Source organism: Xiphias gladius, chromosome 14 (assembly GCF_016859285.1).
Source record: "Xiphias gladius isolate SHS-SW01 ecotype Sanya breed wild chromosome 14, ASM1685928v1, whole genome shotgun sequence".
NCBI classification, from domain to species: domain Eukaryota; kingdom Metazoa; phylum Chordata; class Actinopteri; order Istiophoriformes; family Xiphiidae; genus Xiphias; species Xiphias gladius.
The window spans coordinates 5,626,957-5,645,053 of NC_053413.1; the positions used below are offsets into that span (position 1 = coordinate 5,626,957).

At 39.6% G+C, this 18,097-nt stretch overlaps 2 protein-coding genes across 2 annotated transcripts in view; one reads left to right on the forward strand and one right to left on the reverse strand.

Annotated features, from left to right (window-relative positions):
- The window catches only part of astn1 (astrotactin 1), a 409,363-nt gene extending 405,009 nt beyond the window's left edge, over positions 1 to 4,354 (forward strand). Inside the window, exon 24 of the mRNA XM_040142993.1 lies at positions 1,198 to 4,354. Coding sequence (XP_039998927.1) covers positions 1,198 to 1,435 — 238 coding nt within the window. The 3' untranslated portion in view covers positions 1,436 to 4,354. The remainder of the gene's footprint in view (positions 1 to 1,197) is intronic.
- Positions 4,355 to 4,358: 4 nt separating this feature from the next.
- Positions 4,359 to 18,097, reverse strand: part of pappa2 (pappalysin 2) — an 83,462-nt gene continuing 69,723 nt past the window's right edge. Inside the window, exons 26-27 of the mRNA XM_040142992.1 lie at positions 9,673 to 9,771; positions 4,359 to 6,075 (exon numbers count right to left, since the gene is read on the reverse strand). Coding sequence (XP_039998926.1) covers positions 5,947 to 6,075; positions 9,673 to 9,771 — 228 coding nt within the window. The 3' untranslated portion in view covers positions 4,359 to 5,946. The remainder of the gene's footprint in view (positions 6,076 to 9,672; positions 9,772 to 18,097) is intronic.

The following is an 18,097-nucleotide window of genomic DNA, read 5'->3' on the forward strand; positions in this document are numbered from 1 at the left end:
TGGCCAGTGACAGGGGGGCTGGACAGGCCAAAAGACAAAGCTCAGAACCAGACACCATGGAGGCTGGCAATTGTAGCAGCCAGGCAGCCGGGTTATCTGGCTGGTCGTCGGCGGTCAAGACGGCCAAATTACTCAGGGTCTGGCTGGTTATCTGGCTTGGGGTCCGGCTGGTGCTAGAGAGCGGAGCCTCCAGGTCACTGAGCATCTGAGGCTCGGGGTCACTTGGCAGCTGAGGGGAATGACGTCTTCGAGACCCACGCTTTCATGTAGGGGTTCCAACCCCTAGATACCTCATGGAAATAGCCAGGCGAGTCCCTAGGAAAGGGGACTTCTTGCAGCCTTCAAGGTCAGGATCAAACAGGAGGCTAGCTGGCTCGGGGACAGGAGCAGACAGCAGGCTAGCCGACCGGGGTCAAGGCTTGAAGCTAGTGGGCCTGAGGTTAGCTGACTGGATGGCCTAGCAAGGGGCTGGCAGGATGGAATGCATGCTGAAGACTAGCATGCTTGTGGCTAGCATGGTGGAGGCTAGCAGGCCGCAGGCTAGCCGACTGGGGTGCAGGCTGGAAGCTAGTGGGCCTGCTGAAGTGAAGTTGCTATAATAGGTGAAATAAGGCTTACAGGGAGACAGATGGACAAGCAAGCAGGCTGGTACAGACAACGGGATACTACACACAGGTAGCAGGTGCTCAGGGAAACACAGAGTGACATAAGCAGGCGATCTGACAAGGAACAAAGGAAGTGAACTAGTATATGTAGTGCAAGGTTGATTAGGGAATGAGGTGCAGTTGGGGAGAGGTCAAGTGACTGCAGGGGTGATGGGTGGGGCAGCCAGGTGAATGATAGTGACAGTGGGGATGGTAGGTCCAGAGGAAGAAACAAGAGAGCCCAAAGACGAATCATGAAATCAACCTTGTATCCTGATTCCTCTCCAAAGTCTGCCTTTTATGTCTTTTTAAAAATCCTGTTATTATTGACATTATTGACCTGATTATTGACCTAACTTACCCTGAGTGGATAATGAAATTACGAGAGACTCTGTTGCAAATATGTATCTTTGCCACGTTCTATTTCTGTAGTACTGGTTTTTGAGTGGAATTTGCGTTTTCTCCCCAACTTATAACAAGTTTGTGGACGTTATAAAGTCTTAAAAGCAAAACACAAACCCACAGTAATCGTCTGTATTTTTTGTTCCAACAGGAAGGCCAGCCTCATACTCTCCCAGTTAGATGAACTCTCCCCATGGTGTAAGGGTCTTCTCCAGGAGCCAAAGATTGGCCTTCGCAGGATGTCCCTGAAATTCCTGTCCTGTCGTTACACTGACACCAAGGCTTTCGGCTTGAACTGGTCAGACATGGGCCAGGATGTACACAAGGCCTGCGACGAGCAGACACTCACTGTCATGTATAATGACTATGGTGAGCCCAAGGAGCTCTAAAGGTGTTTCTAAGGTTTCATTGTGGATGTGCACAGGAATATGGGAGATTTGTCAAATCCAACAAAGAAGTAAATACAATGCAGGTTTTACATGTATTTCCATAAGATATATGCAAATATATATGTATTTATGGTGACATAAACAAATTCTAAACATAATTTGAAATGCCATTTACTCTACTACACCACAATGTATTCAAAAGTCTAATCAGAGTTTCCAGGAGGGAGGTGGTCTCTGCAGCATGATAATCATATAATAAAGTCCACTCCTCCCTTGCAATGATAACTGAAAATCAGCGCAAGCTTGAAACAATCTGCAGATGCTTGACAATAAAAGCCTTCCTAGCTTAATGCCTCAACATTTCTAATTGGTCCATCATTCATTGCTGTATAAGACTGCATAATAATGATACATATTTTCTTTGTTATACATCAAAATTGTATGGAGTGAAGCACCATTGGGAGCAAACATCTTATTGGAAGCAACTTTAAGAACATGCATTCTGTTTCACTTTTATTTCTTTGTTGGACTAAACGATCTCCATCTTAAATCTTTGATACTGAAATAGAACACTTTTATCTTTTTCTTTTCTTTACCCTTTGCTGCAAAAATCTTACATTTTCATTGTGTAGGTTAGATCAGAAGGTAATACCATTTGGCTTCTTCATATTCATTCAGGTATTAAAAGGTCAGATCTGGGACATAAAGGGTTATACATCAGCTCATTTGTGCCTGTTTAAATCAAAAGTCATAGTCATACCGTTAGAAATAATGAAAAATTATAAAAGGCAACTCTTGATGTCAAACAAGAGATCAAAAAAAAAAAACAATAGTGATAGTGACTTTGTATGCATCCCACATCCATCATACAGCCTGGATACAGTTAGTTGATTCTTAGACCGAACTAGTGTAAAATCGGTGCTTTGTTTCTTTGAAAGTTTACATGATGAATGGACACAGGAGAGACTGGATGCTGTAAAAAAAAAAAAAATTACAGTTATAACTCATTTTAGCTTTTAGCAGTATCACTTATACATTCCAACCACTGATAAATATTTTAGTGGTTCACAGCTTCCGGTGCTTGCCGGACGCATTTATTATGAATAGCTGCAACACACTCAGCAGGTGAACACTTGGGCTAAACATCAAGTATCTCCTCAAGTCGTTTTTCGGTACATGTTGCGCGATTGCGTGGAGTCAGTCATACATCGACACATGCAGTTTTCACTTATCACTTCTTTATTGACAGATTTGACTCCTGAACTAGTACTTACAAACCTGGTTTTGTTTTTTGTCATTTTGACATGTTGAAGCGCTAATGCAGTGGAAGATACATAAGGAATTGTCATGTAACGGAAAGAAAGCCAGTATTTTACAAAGGTATCTATGTTTATCCGTGATGAGGTAGCATGTGAGCAGTTTTTAAAGTAAAAGAGATTTTACTAGAAAGGTCAAATAAAGAAAAAACTATGTGGGAGTTATTTTAGTAGTGCCGACATATAGTTTTAGCAATATAACCTGCTGAATGTAGTACTGATTGTTTGCATGTGTAAAGGAAGCTGTTATAAAGGAGTTTTACTTAATGACAGACATCACAGCCCGGTCGATTATCTCTACATGCTCAACTAAACATGCCAAAATGATTTGACGGTATTTTCTTTTATCATTTTACAGTTTCGACATCATACCTGATCTAACCAATGAACTCTGTTAAAACTGATCATTCTAGATTGAACCTGTAAATTAACAGCGTCTCAATGTTTTCAAAATGCTTTTCTATGTTTAAATTTCATGCAATCGTTAGTCTTTAGAATGATCTTTTTGACATTTCTGCTTATACTGTGTGTTTATTGTCAGAATATTTTTACTTTCATTTGACTGAATTTGTTATGTTATTCTGTGTTATTTTATTACTGTGCAGTGGCCATATTGGAGATTGATGTCAAAGAAATGCAAATGCATATTAGTTGTTGATTTTTTTTTTTAAACAAATCTCATATGTGAATACTAAATTGAACGCTTGTAGATTTTTGTATAGACAGCAAAGTATTTCATAAATGCATCACATTCTAGCACAGTACTGTGTTTTAATTCTGTATATAAATGTACAACAGCTGATATTTTACAACATTTACGTGTGCTTTAGTAGATACAATATTGTACTGTAACATCTGCTGTGTAGCTTAGTCTTTGGAATCAGATCAAGTCACTCTTTCCAGTTTTAAAGTAATGAGCAGAAGGTTTTACTTTCTTAGATCTGATTGGACTGAACGTTTGTCATTAACTGTAAGTGACTGGTTGGTTAATTAATAGACCATGATATAATTCTATCTAACGAAATGGTAAAATAACAAACTTATTGAGTGGAATTGAACATTAAATGAATAGGGCCTGGAGACCTCCTGACCTTTGAGAGAAATGTCAACCCAACCATCTACTATCTGCATGATATTATTCCTTCTATACTGTACGCGGCTTCATAATCTTCAAATCTTCAAATCTTTTTCACTATAATCTTTGCTACTTCAAAGAACAATAAAGAATACACTATGAAAAGTGGCCGTATAGACACTTCTGATCTTTACTCTGAATCTTACAGAGCCTGTTAGCTCCTGCAGCCTGTCATGTGTTAGAAATATTTTTTTTAAATTTATATGCACACAAAATATGAATGCTCCAGTATGGCTGTCAAGTTACTGTAGCAATGGGCACTGAAGTTACTGGTCGTTGTGGTTACTCCAGTCAGTCAGGGAAAAGGACCCAGACTGTTAAAAGCCAGCCTCTTCCTGTGGGTTATCCAAATTACTCAGTGTACATGCACAGGAATCCACACAGGTGACATCCTGTGCCAATGGACATAAATCCAATAAAACCACCCAGAAACAAATTATAGGGGTCATTATAAAGTTGCTATTTATTTCATATAGAGTATAAAGTACTGTAAAATATCACAAGGAAGATGATTATACTTTCATAGATACAACATTTGGATGGCGTACTTCATCGTTTCTTGCTAATGGGTACCAGAACCTTTCTGACGTACAAACATGCATGCAGGAGAAAGTTGATGTCCGTGTTGAACCTCACAACTGCATCCGAACACAAAAGTATTACATTTTCGGCATCTTTTCAATTGGACTCCTTCTTCACTGATTTGTGGAGTGCCCTGACATTACTCGTTTTAATGGAAATTCCTGATGTTTTAGATCTTCCATTTTGACACAATAGTGTTCACATTATGCAGGTTGTATTTGACCCTGCTGCTTTTTGTTTGTTTGTTTTTTTCATTTCCAACTCCTAAAATGACACTAGATAAAAAAAATCTTGTCAGATGAGATATGTCATCATGACATAACTCCTCCGACAAGATTTTTTCGAGTAAATACGATCAAAAAACATGACACTTTTGGCAAGCCCTGTGCACATGCTGTGTGGTACAAATAAATGTTTGTATTACTGGATTTGTGATATAAATAAAGTGTTGACTTGTGTGACTAATAAGTGATCTAGTAGATATGGTAGGTGATCCAAATATATTAGTCTATACATGTTGGTCTTTACAGATATGTATCCTCTTACATTCCTAACAGCTATAAGTCATAAAGAGCTGTTTTTTAGAAGGATCTGGTGCAGGATGATGAAGATTATAAGTCATTTCAGTATTAGGGATGATTTTTTTTTTTTTTTTTGAGGACGGAAGGAATTTGGTTCTGAGGTCATTTGAGGTGGAATAGAAATGAAACACCTCTTTTCCTTTGCCCATTTGACTTAGATTTGATTTGACTAGTCCTCATCTGGTTTTGAGGAGCCATCAGACAAATTGTAAAAGCTGAACTGCCATTCAGCACGAGGGAGGAAAATATCAACCAGTCCATGTTTTGGCTTCAGCATGATTTAAGTGCGGTACTGAAATTATTCTATGAGATGCTAATAAATTTCCTCTAATGGGAAGCTAAAGGAAACACATTTAGAAGCGGTAGCCCTTACTATAAGGGGTTATCAGGCACAGTCAGTTCTTTTGGTTTCTTTATTCCAAGGCTAATCAAGTCCAGAAAAGTACTTGAATCCATTTACAACATTGATTTGATCCAATTATGATGACTTGATTTGTACAGGAGTGGATAAACCTTCATCCTTTTAACCCTATTTGAACTAGACCTCACTGTTTTCTCAGTTAGGCTCCCATTTTCTGCTCTTACACAAATCCAAAAGTGTGGCTAAACCTTAACATCTTAACAGGAAAGGAAAACATTCTGTCCACGTGTGGATGTTATTTGGCTGCACCGAACACAAGAATCAAATTTTAAACCAATATGGCTCATATGTGATGCTTTTTAACAGTAAGATCACTTATGATAAAATGAAAATGGCCTTTTATTGTACGAAATCTGACTTCAATTGCATTCTTCTCATTAAAAAAAATGTATGATGAATATTTTTCTTTGTTTATTGTGGTGTATAATCTGGTTTGACTGTGTTTAACACAAGTCCGCTTCTTTCACCCCTCCATCTTATTGCATTCCTCCTCCAGCTCCACCTCCTCCTCCTTCCAAGTGCTTGGCTTTGCTCTTATTCTCCTCAGCGTCTGGATCACGGCAAGTGCACTCATCCTGATTGCAGTCCGCCCCAAACTGAATGACCTGTCAGAAAACAAGCACAACATTCAGGCCTTGGCTTCCCAAAGCCACTATATGTAGATCTTTCAATCTGTGGCTGGATTCAAACAAAAAAACACGATGTGACTTTTCAGGCCCATCTGGTGTAGATGTAATTTGTAATGCATGACTAAACTAAGAAAACGCACGTTCCATTTGGTTGGTTTCCCTGTCTCTGATGATCTGAGATCAAATCTGATAAAATCCCTCTTACATATACATATACATACACAGACACACACACACACAAACACACATATATATATATATATATATATAAGAGGGAAGACGAATAAAAGCATAGAAAAGAAGAATGAAAAGTGATAGGGTAGAATGAAATATTACATCAGGACTTGCAGTAAAAGTATAGTCACTAAAAAATGCACTAGTTGAGGAGCTTTCCCAGTAGGGTTGTTACATGTCAACTGTGGCAAAGAGCACAACTTTGAATGGCAAAAACAGACAATAAAAAATAAATTTGCTTGAACTGGCCTCGCAGCTAGTGAACAGTTTTGTGCTGAAAGGTAAGTACTGCTTAGAAACCTGAGAGTGTCTTAGTAGACTTGTTGTATTTCCTCAAAGTTTCAAAGAGAACTGCTACAGCCCCCCGGAGGCCGATAAAGCACATGATGTCAAATGGTTCAACGTGGCCTTTGAATGGCGAGAAACCTTGAGGGTCTTCGGGAGAAGGAGGGAGGAACACACCACCGTGGAGGTGAACGGATGAACACATGTTAAGAATCAACAACAAGAGGCTGCCAGCTCTTGTCTAGGAAGCAAGCCATCACCACAGGTTGCAAAATAAACTCTGGTGCCCCGCGAAGCAGTCTGTTGCAAGAAATGTAAACATTCGCTCCTGGAGAGAAGGAGTGAGAGGAAGATTGAGAGAAAGAAAGGGAGAGGGGGAAAGGAGAGTGGGAGGCAGAGAAAGAAAATAAGGATGACGGCAAGCAAGGCAAGAAGGAGAGTGGGAGGCAGCAGCTTGTCGGCCTTCACTGCTGATTGCACTCGCTTTTGGAGGGAGAAGGGGTTGATGGCAGGGTAATAGTTTCACTGAGGGCTCTCAACAAGCTGTAGAAGACCTAGCTTCGCTTAAAATGCCAGCAGTCCCATTTAAGATGAACTGGCGCAGCCATTAAATGTTTCCTTTACAGCTTCATCTTTATTCAGTGATGCAGTCGCATAACAGCCTAAGCAATACTCCACCTCTGATGCCTTCTAACAACCTTTGGAAGGAGCAAAAGGGCTTGTTTTTGCTATATCCACAGAACCAAAAGCCAAGTCTTTTGGCTGTTTCTGAGTGATGGATTAGTTGCCTCCCTGCTGTTTACTGCAACATATTCATGAACAGAATTCATGTGAAAGAAAAGGCTTCAAAGTAATGAATTCAACCTTGCAAGGAATCAAAAGCAAACCTACAGTCTAACATTAAAGAATCATGTCCTCTTTGTGTACCTTCTGTTCACTCTTTGCTGCTTTTACTATTTGGCCCTTTGTCGGACTAACACACAGACTCCAGTTAACAAATCAAAGGAAGATTGTGTGTTTCCATAGATGCTGTGGCAGCTCCAATCTTTTCTGCTGGAGCTTTTCCCTGCTGGCCAATGACTGAATCCCACCTGAATCATCTCTCATGTATTCCTCCTCCCTCGTCATTGCTGCAACTGTCCCTGTAAATAAAACAAATACTGCCTGAGGTCCATAAAAAGGAGGCAGCTGGCCCTGTTAGAGCGATCCCGACACAAATAGATATGAATATTCAAACGTGATGTAGTTCAGATGTGGGTGACTTATACAGCATGATACTGGAACAGACTCTGAAGTGGTCATGTTTCATGCAGATTAATATAAAAAATTTAATTCATATTATCATCTGTGTCTTTATGATTAATAATTATTGAAACTGTAGCAAATTGGCATGGAACACCCCAATTCTATGTCCCATATGCCAAATATGTGAAGTGGGTTACACCATATTAAAAATTTCCTACACCTGCACAAGTCAAACCTCATAGAACCAGAGAGTTCTGTAAGCAATCCCACCCTCCATTGCTCCTTCATTACTCCACTCTGCTCCATCACTCTGTTGGAACCCGCAGCGACAGTCAGGATGCTGACTCTCATGGCGGTTTAGTTCACTTCCTTAGAATGACCCCCGCTCGCCGAGGTGCTGTTTTACAGTGGCCGAGTAAACCGCAGACTGTCAGACACCTCGCTGCTCCCACTCATATACCCTCTACCTCCCCCTTCCACTGTAAAAGAGCAGTTAGTGGCAATCTGGCAGCTCATTTATTATGACGGCAGCTACAGACTCACTGAACTCCTTCTCCATTTAGGAAGGAGCTGCCAGTGAGTCATGGCGTGCTGCGGACATGAAGGAGACAGCCCAGGCTAAGCCAACTGTAGGCCATAGGAATTAATAGGCAGGGCCCCTTGAATGAGTGTCATAAACGTGGCAAATAGTAGCCAAATCGGGTATAGTAAGGGGAGGTGGGGTGAGCTAATTCCCAACTGTCCACATGGGAGAGAAGTTCTCATGAAAGCATAGAAAAATAGGAAAAAGGATGTGTTTATGTAAAAGCAGTTGAGGGAATGAGTGGCCTGGTTTCCACCACTGGCCCAACCTAGGGTTGCTCATTATTATTCATACCATTCCTCTTATTCACCCAATATATACAGCAATCATTTAGAGCAATTAGTGTAATGTGTTACATTTGCATCTAGTAGCGAGCACGAACAACCTATCAACAGGGAGAGGACCTTAGGATGGATAAACACAACGATATCCAACATATTCCTCCAACTGATTAGGCCTGCAAGGGATCTTTTTCATTTTGAAGTAATTAGATTAGATCATACTGCAGGCCCACATCACACTATAGAGCTGCAATGCAAAAAAGTTTCTCATCTCCACTAAAGATGTGTGAAAATAAGTGGGTTCTTTTGGGACCATCACCAAAAAAATAAAGTGTGATTTTCACTCTTATCTGCAAAAATTGTGTAGTAATAATGTAATAGATGAAAATCTCATTAGGTATATTATGACCATATCCAATTGTGTTCTAATGTACTGAACCCTGACTAGTTCCTTCTGCAGTGGAGCTATGGCTTCAAATGAGAGGTGAGAAAGTGTATAGCAGCATGGAGTAGTAAAAACCTGCTTATTTACCTTTTTAGTGGAAAAGCTAGAGGGTACAAGTCTCCTCTGTTGTTTTTAAGTACATATGAGGGAGACTAAATAGGTGCAGTCGTTAACAGGAGAGAGGGGAAAGTAGCAGTGATCTGTGTTTGTTTGCTTAGTAGAAATCTGCTTAGCGGCACAGCGCTTGTGCCAAAAGGCACGGATTTCTACTACCGTAAAGAGGAAGAATCCGGCCTTGGAGCCAGCTTCAGATTCTAAGCTCCATCTTGATTGCAAGATGCGGGCCGAAAGCCAGCCACACATCACTTTGCCACCTTTCAGATGATTAAATAAAAACACAAAACAGTGTGTGTGATGAAAAGTGATGGAAGTTAAACTTTCCCTTAATGCGTAAATATAGTAGACAGGAGGAGAAGCATCGGAAATTTCTGTTTGTGTACCTTCCTGGTGGAGAGTGTGGACGGGCAGCAGTCTCCTCCGTCATACTGGCAGTAGGCCCGGTTGTTGGTGGTGTCACACCAGCCATCCCCTCCAAAGGGCTACACACAAGTTACAAACAAGAAACAGTGTTATGGACTGAGAAATCATTCTCCCCAAAATGATAGTTTTACCTCACACAGCATGAAAGGCTAGGAAGTAAGTGGCATACATTGTTATGCAGCTAAGCAATTACATTGCTTGGGGCAAATGTCTGCAAAACAAATCAAAATACAGACTTGTGCAGCATAATCCAAGTCCAATCCAAGTTTTACATTCAGTTATTCCAGAGTCAGTTGTATGCTCAGTGGCACTTCAATTCAATTTACAAGCAAGTCTGAAGCGATTTATTTAGCAAAGGGTTCACATGTACTGTAATTTCGTCACACCACAACTTCCTCGAGCAGGAGTTGTCACTTAAAACAGCACGCCACCAGATGCTGCATTAAACTGCTACAACCACAGCCACGCTGACTGCTAGTCGCAAAAAGAAGTAAAGCACCCCACAGTTGAGAGATGACAGTTAAAGATGGCGTTCTAGTCTTAATTTCTTCATATTTAATCTGTGTTTATGCAGGAAAGATGCAGACATAAATATTACTTAAAAAACTAAAAATTCTATTTTTTATTATTAAATGCATGATTATGTTTGCTGTGGCACAAGTGATCCGCCGCTCCGCAGTACTTTTAAATTTGGTCAGCCTTTGTTGCAGATGTTTAACCAAGGCAAAAAGGGTTAAACAAGTTCAGCCAGAATGATGACAAAATTCTAATGTTGGGGATGCACTGAATATGCCACGATACGCTTGTGAGTGGTTGTAGATGAGGAGGAGGTAAACTGTCCGAGGTACCAAATAGCTTATTAGATTAGCCTAGTTGTCTTTTAGCAATTGCGTTGAGCTAGCAATAAACTGGTCATATGTTTAAGAAGCATATTTCTAGTTGATAGTACTCTAAGTAAGGCTTTACATGTAAATGATTAAATGCTAAGGTAGGCTTACGTTAGCTTAATTCTTTACAAAAATCTTTGAGAGCCCTTAGCATGATTTGTCTGAATGTTTGCCACGTGTTGAGAATGGACACAGAGGGGGGGCGACCAGGATGTTGGTCTACTCTACTGGACCTTCATGAGGTGTTGGCATAACTCAGCAATACATCACAGAAAGGATGGCCCTGTCTGGTAATCATTCACCTTGAAAGCTAGAATAGGAAGGTAAATGGTGAATGTGGCCAACTATAGGAGACTATAGGGGAATGTTGGGTCTCTGTAAATAATATTATAAAGACTACGGTCTAGACCTGCCCTATATGAAAAGGGCCTTGAGATAACTTCTGTTATGATTTGGCACTGTATAAATGAAATTGACTTGATTTGACTTGACTACAGTGCTTAAGAATTATGTCTGTGCTGTCTGATGTTTGCTATGATAGTCATTCAGTGGTGGTATATCATCTGTTTAAAGTCTGAACTGGATTATGGCACAGGTGATTGCCATAATCATTCGATTGTACTGATGAACAACTGCATTCCTAAGACTTGGTGCACAAGTAGAAAAGGCTTCCACTTTTGTGAGGACACAGAGTAAAAATTATTTCTTTTGGCATTCCAGGATAAACAATGTGACAGAACGATACAAAGATTCAAACTCATTTAGCTTGCCTTTTATTTTAAGATAGGGAAAATAGAATAGACAGATGTCATTTAATGGCTGTTCAGGTATGCTTCACGTTACTTAGAATACCTGTTATTGACAATTCCTCAGACTGTTTTTGGTATGTTCTGGGCAGTGTGGGAGTCCTCCTGGAGAAACTGAAGTGGCACGCAAAATTTGTAGAATTTAAGTTTAACAGAATCTCTAACGCGTTATGATGAAAGTCTTTTTAATGTTTTCGACTAAACCTTGAGGGCTTTCCTGAAGTGCCAAAAATATGAAAATAAGTGCTGAGTGCCAAAGATACTTTTGGCTTTCTATGGTGGGCTGATGGAGTCATTTCAAAGACTTGAGGTTCTACCTAACCTGCGCAGGGGGAGAGAACAGCTGCTGAGAAGATTTCTGCAGTTTTCTCTTCACTTCAAAGAACTCCCTACTTGACGAATCCCCTTTCCTTTCCCAACTAAACTGCAGTGGCATAAATAAATCTATTTAATCGTTCTGTTTCTGAGTAAATACTTTACCAGCAATTGTACTAGATGCCTCACCCAAATCCCTACTAGTATCTAAAGCTTTGCATTACCTTGATAGTCTAAGGTAGTCATGCATATAACAGCTTAGCCTGATTTTTAAAGATTTCCTTAGCTTAGCTGTATTGTGGATTTCATCTCAATTTCACATGCACATCTTTCCTCGCTGAAAAGTGTTAAAATTCGCAGACCCCAAACTTTGACCACTTGATATTAATTTTAAGGCCAGGGCTCATATTGAGGTTAATTAGTATTTACATTCCCTTCCAGGCAGCATAAACCTTACTCTCAACAGCAGTGCACAGACCCATGAAGAGTATTAAACCAGCAAGGGTTGGCTGTGCACCTTAGTCCCCCATGGGTAATTAAAAGGTCAGCTGCTTTGTGTATTACCCTCATTCTGTAACTCCCTTCAAATCAGTGTAAAAGAGACATACAAAGCAGAAGCAGCCAACCCCACACCTTGCTAACATAAATATTCCTCCTCTTAGCATTACTCTTAGCATATTTCTAGGGCAGCATGTGCTGTCATCAGCACCTGGCAAGCTCTTCATCAGAACATTATAAAACACAGATATGAATTCTAGTGAACACTCTACTGTCAAGCAGCAATATATTTATTTTTTTTTACTTCCTACCAAGTATCTGTATCATTCTTTTAATAGCAGACATTTCATCATCTGCCCCTCCTTCACCCAGATCACCCCTCTTGCCCAGAGCTTGCTGTAAACAGTTGGGGGAGTGTGAGGTTAGCCCTTTTCTTTTCTCCTTTATGACTTACCAAGTGTTTTTCCTTTTGATAAGAAAGACAGTTCAGAGAGTTCAACACACATACACACAAACACACAAATCTAGACAGACCTTGGTGGATGTTCTGTAGTTTGGGTCTGGGGGTTGTAAAACATAGTCCACCATAGTGTGCCAGGCATGGGATATGGGATATAAGCCATAGTACCTGCTGAAACTCTGGCTATTTCTACTTGCTCATAAGGAAAAAAATGTGACAACTAGAGCAAAAGTGTACTGTAGATGTAGTGTGTACATGTGCTGCAGCAGTACAGAAAATACAGATATACACAAAATACAGATCACTCTAAAATCCCAGTTTACGTGCAGTCAGTCTGTAATCCCATACATTTACCATATTTTTGAACTATGATTGATATTTTAAGTGTGTTATAAGATAATGTGTTGTAGACTATTAGGAGCATGTTAAGTGGTGCCTATTTAGATTTTTTTTTTAATAGTTATGGTTAGAACCCTGGATTGAAGGCACAGTGAGAGGACAAGCTCTGGGGAGCAGAGTTTTTGCTGTTTTTGAATTTTACAATGTTAATAGTGAAGTTAATTACAGTTTTGATCTGACTTCATGCAAATGCATGTACAAAAGCCTGGTTATCCGTACACATGGCCAAGCATCAGGTTTCACAAATCTAGCAGTGTTACCTGTACTTTTGTAATCCTTTGACCTTTTAAAAGGAAACCAAGATTCTTGTTTACATGTTTTGGAAACCATGATCCTCTCAAAATCTGTGAATAATGAGATGAATTAACGGCACATAAACACATGATTGAAGTTTCATGGCTGCATTTTAAAATGTCACTTGCTGCCAGATGCCTGCCAACTTTTGCTGCTTGTGCTTCCGTATTAAAACATGATATGTCACCAGGACACCTGTAAAACCCCTTTTTCACGGAGGAACCAATTTATTTCAGGGGGGCTGTATGTCCTTGTGCATGCAGCCAATTGAGTGTGTGCAGCTTACACAGTTAGCTGCAGGGTAAGGGGCTTTCTACTTCCACAATGGAACCACTGAAAGGCTTTTACTGTAAAACGACACTGGGGTTACAGGACTGACGACCGCTAACTCCTTGGTCTCTGCAGCAAGATATAGCAGTTATGGTGATTCTTAAACCTCCTAGAACACATCATCAAGGTAAGCAACATAGTTAATCACTCTATTCTATCATATGGAAATACAGTCATGCAGATGTCACCCCTATGAAAATTCAACATCTGACTCAACACACTGCACCAATGGGTGTTTCTGAGCTATAAAGCATAAAAGCCCTAAATACGAGCAAAACAATTACTTGTGCAAACGCCTAAAAGGCTCTTGTAGGAAGAACAGTTCATCCTTATGAGAGCAGGGACATGAGTTGATGATTCCGGACCTTGTGAGCCAGTGTGCCCCCTACACCTTGGAGGTGGACGGGGCACATGTTTCCAGAAGAAGCTCAGAGTAGAGCTGTTAGATTATCCCAGTGGTTACCTCTTAAGTAACTCCCCCTAGTGATATTCCAGGCACTTGAAGTTGGAAGATTCAAGGGAGACATATGGGAAGATCCAGAACATGCTGGTAAGATAATATCTGAGTAGCCTGTGAACATAGTGGGATTCCCCCGAAACAACTGGAAGATGGATACCCTGGATAAATGGTTGGATAGGTGGAGAAGAATTAACCCAAAGCCAAATCATCTAACTAGAATTCCCACCTGGTGGTTGTTAGCCTCTACCAACCAGTCAAGTTGCAGTTTATATTCATATCTGTCCAGACTCATATAATGTATGTAGTGAAGACTTTGAAGGAATTTAATCAAAGATATGAGTCATATCATATCAATATATTATTAAGATGCCCAAACAGTTGTCTGTTGTCTGAGCTAAAAACTTCCTCTTCTGGCTGCCTTTAGTCTATAGGGACTCATTTGATTAATTTTCTTTTGTTGTGTTTGTCTTCAATTAAACAACTACAGAATGTCTGTAAGAATGAAGTAGAAGAAAAATAGAGCCATGCATAGCAAAAAACATTTGTTTGACTATAGCCTTGAAGTTCTGCAACTGTAATAACAGCAGGTGTTGATAGGCAAAAAAACAACCGTTCTGTCTGTTTGATCCAGAACTTGAAGTGTCAGATGAGTGTGACAGGTTAGAATCAGATTCATTCTTTTTGTCTATATTCAGCCTCATGTGGATCTACTGTGATATAATCTCTACTATCCCTACACTTCAATGTGAAACTTATTGTTATCGTTGTTTCAGATTGGAAAGGACCCTACAGAGCTCCGTGATGTGATCAAGGGGATTAGCATAGCCTCCACCAACCAAATGGTTAGAATAGATTTTCTTTGTCTAAATGCCTCATATGAAATCATGCATGAGTCAATGCATTTAATTGGCTTGTTGTTACACACTTATCACATTCTTTGTCCTTACTGGTCCAGCAAACATTTTAATTATGCTGTGAAAATTCTAAGAAAGCATGAAGTAGCTTCTAGAAAGACACAGTAGGTATTTCTTTTTTTGAGTTTTAAGGTTTATTTTCAAAAAAACTGAAAAAAGTTGAAAAAAATATTACAGAACACAATCTCAGCCAGCAATTGTACAGGGGCTGCTGGGCCGTTAAGATGTCTGACCTGACTTGTACAGTAATTGTCATCCTGGTGTTAAGAAAGAAAGGAAAGACAGCTAGAGTAAGAGAAAGTAAGAGAAAGAGAGGTAACAATGGCATCTGGATGAGCTCTGGCATAGCGCATATGCAGCACATGTGGTCTGGTATAATTTACAGTGTTGTCATGGAGGAGTGGGTTATAAGCAACTGTTTTGCCTAGCAACATTCAAGGGAAGGTGGAAGGGGAAAATGCAGTGCTGGCAGGTAGGAAGAATATTTTAATACCATGAGACATCAACAGTTTATGTGTTCCATCAGTAGTTCCAGCCTTTTCTGAACCCAAAGGATGAATGCCAAATAAAAACTGGGTTTATGATTTTAGATGATTTACTGTCACTGCTAAAATATTACAGAGCTGAGATCGACGTTAAATTACAGATCAAACTAACTTTCATTTATGACACAAACTGCAGAGCACACAAAATATTATGAAATTGAACAAGCCCAAAATTCTAAAGTTGCACTACACCGGCCCTAGAGGCTGCAATGTATATTACACTCCTTGATGCAAAGGTGTTGACTGAACGAAAAAACATACTGATCATTTTACAATTCCTTACTATTTCAGTAGTAGAGTAATGGGGAGTTTATCTCGATGGTGGCACTAAAGGGAAGACCATGAGGTAATCAAAATCAGTATTTAACGGAGCCACCTAAAACAAAAAAATCATGACTGTGAAAGTTCTTTCTTGACTTTGGAGATAGTCATTTGACAAAATAATTATAACTCAAGGTCCACTTGCCTTCCTTTCTTCTGGAGCACTAAACATAATATCACAGCTTTCAACTGTGGATGGAGATTGCTCAGTTGTCACAGAGATGGCTCACTTGTCCAAGGAGTTTCTTTGAGGTGGTTATGTAAACCTTGACAATGATACGCCTACCTTCTTGAAAGTGTTCTTTGCCTGGCTAGATATTGCGAAGGGGTTTCTGTCGGCAAGGAAAGAATTCTGTGATCGTCCACTTTAGTTGTCTGCCGTGGTCCTCCAGGCCTTTTGGTGTTGCTTTTAAGAATGTACCAAATTGTATATTTGGCAACTCCTAAAGTTCTTGCTATCTGTCTGATAGGTTTGTTTCATTTTTTCAGCCTAATGATGGCCTCCTTCATTTGCATCGACATCTTTTTGGGCTGCATATTGAGAGTTCCCATGAACAGCTACCAAATGCAAATTCAACACTTGGAATCAACTCCAGACCTTTTATCTGCTTAATTTTTCATGAAATAACAAGGGAATGGGCCACACCTGGCCATGAAACTGAGTGTCAGTCAACTGTCCAATTACTTTTATTTCCAAAATTGCATTGTGAGTTGATGCTCTCACGTTCATTCTTGTTATGTACAGGTTGGATATAATTGATACGGCAAATACATTTTTCAAAGCACAAAACGTATCCAATTTTGTATACAGTGAGGGAATCAGAGACACAGTGATGGAAAAATAGAAATGTGATTGACAAAGATCTAGTTTTGTCATCTTTCATAATTAATACTGGAGCAAGACTTTCAGATTTAGCTTTCATACTGAGAAGCAGATGAGACTTGGCTGACACTGGGTTCTCTCATGCATTTCTTTGTTCTGTTTGTTTGTGCTTTGCTCAGTAGGTGAACAACATCTAACAGGTAAAAATTCATCAATTCTATTTTAAACCCATTACCAAAAAAACAGTACTAATTTCTGACATACACTGACTTGCTACCACTTTTAGAATATGAGCTGTCTATATAAAGAATTATACTTATACAGTGGCAAGAAAAAGTATGGAGACCCCCCGGTCGAAATTTCTGTTGCTGCGAATAGCTAAGCTAGTAGAAGATGCACTGATCTCCAAAAAGCTTAAAGTTAAAGATGAAACATTGTTTTCAACATTTTAGGATTAGTGTATTTTTGAAGGTTTTGAGCTGAAGGTTTTGCCATGGTCCTCATAGTCCCCCGACCTAAACATCATCGAAAATCTGTGGATAGACCTCAAAAGTGCAGTGAATGCAAGGTGCCCCAAGAATTTTACAGAAGTAGAAGGCTTTTGCAAGGAAGAATGGGTGAAAATCCCTCAAACAGGAACTGAAAGACTCTTAGCTGCTACACAACGCGTTTAAAAGCTGCGATACTTGCCAAAGGGGGTGTAACTGTATGGAAATATAAATATATGGAAATAAAAAAGTAATCTTGTTTAAATATTAAAGAAATGTTTCATCTTTAACTCTATGCCTTTTGGAGATCAGTTCATCTTTTACTTGCTTAAGCTAATCACACAAAACAGAAATTTCATCCACGGGTGCCAGAACTTTTTCAAGCCACTGTAAACGGATTTTACTAAACTAAACAGTTAAACTGTACTACTAAAAGTTTTCAGCTGTTCTAATCAAAACCAAATCTATTTTCATTGCAAATGCACGTAAACAGGAATTCTAAACAGGAAAGTTTATCCTGCTCCCTTTGTAAGAATATCACTCTAGGTAGACTGTTTTCAAACTAGGCAGAAAGATTTAAAAGCCTTGTGTCAGCCGAAATGATTAGTTTAAATCTAACATAATCCAATGATTAATTCATTTCCCTTTATCAGATAATCCATTAGTCTTGGCAGGCATAACAACATTTGGCAATGCCAGGATCCCTGGAAAAAAAAGAGTTCTTTGGACAGATTTGAAAAGGATTGGAGTAAACTTTAAAGTGTGAGAATATCAATTTCTGCCTGATATTTGTCATCATAAAATGTGAAGCACATTGCACACTGGCTGTGGTATCTTGAGTAGTG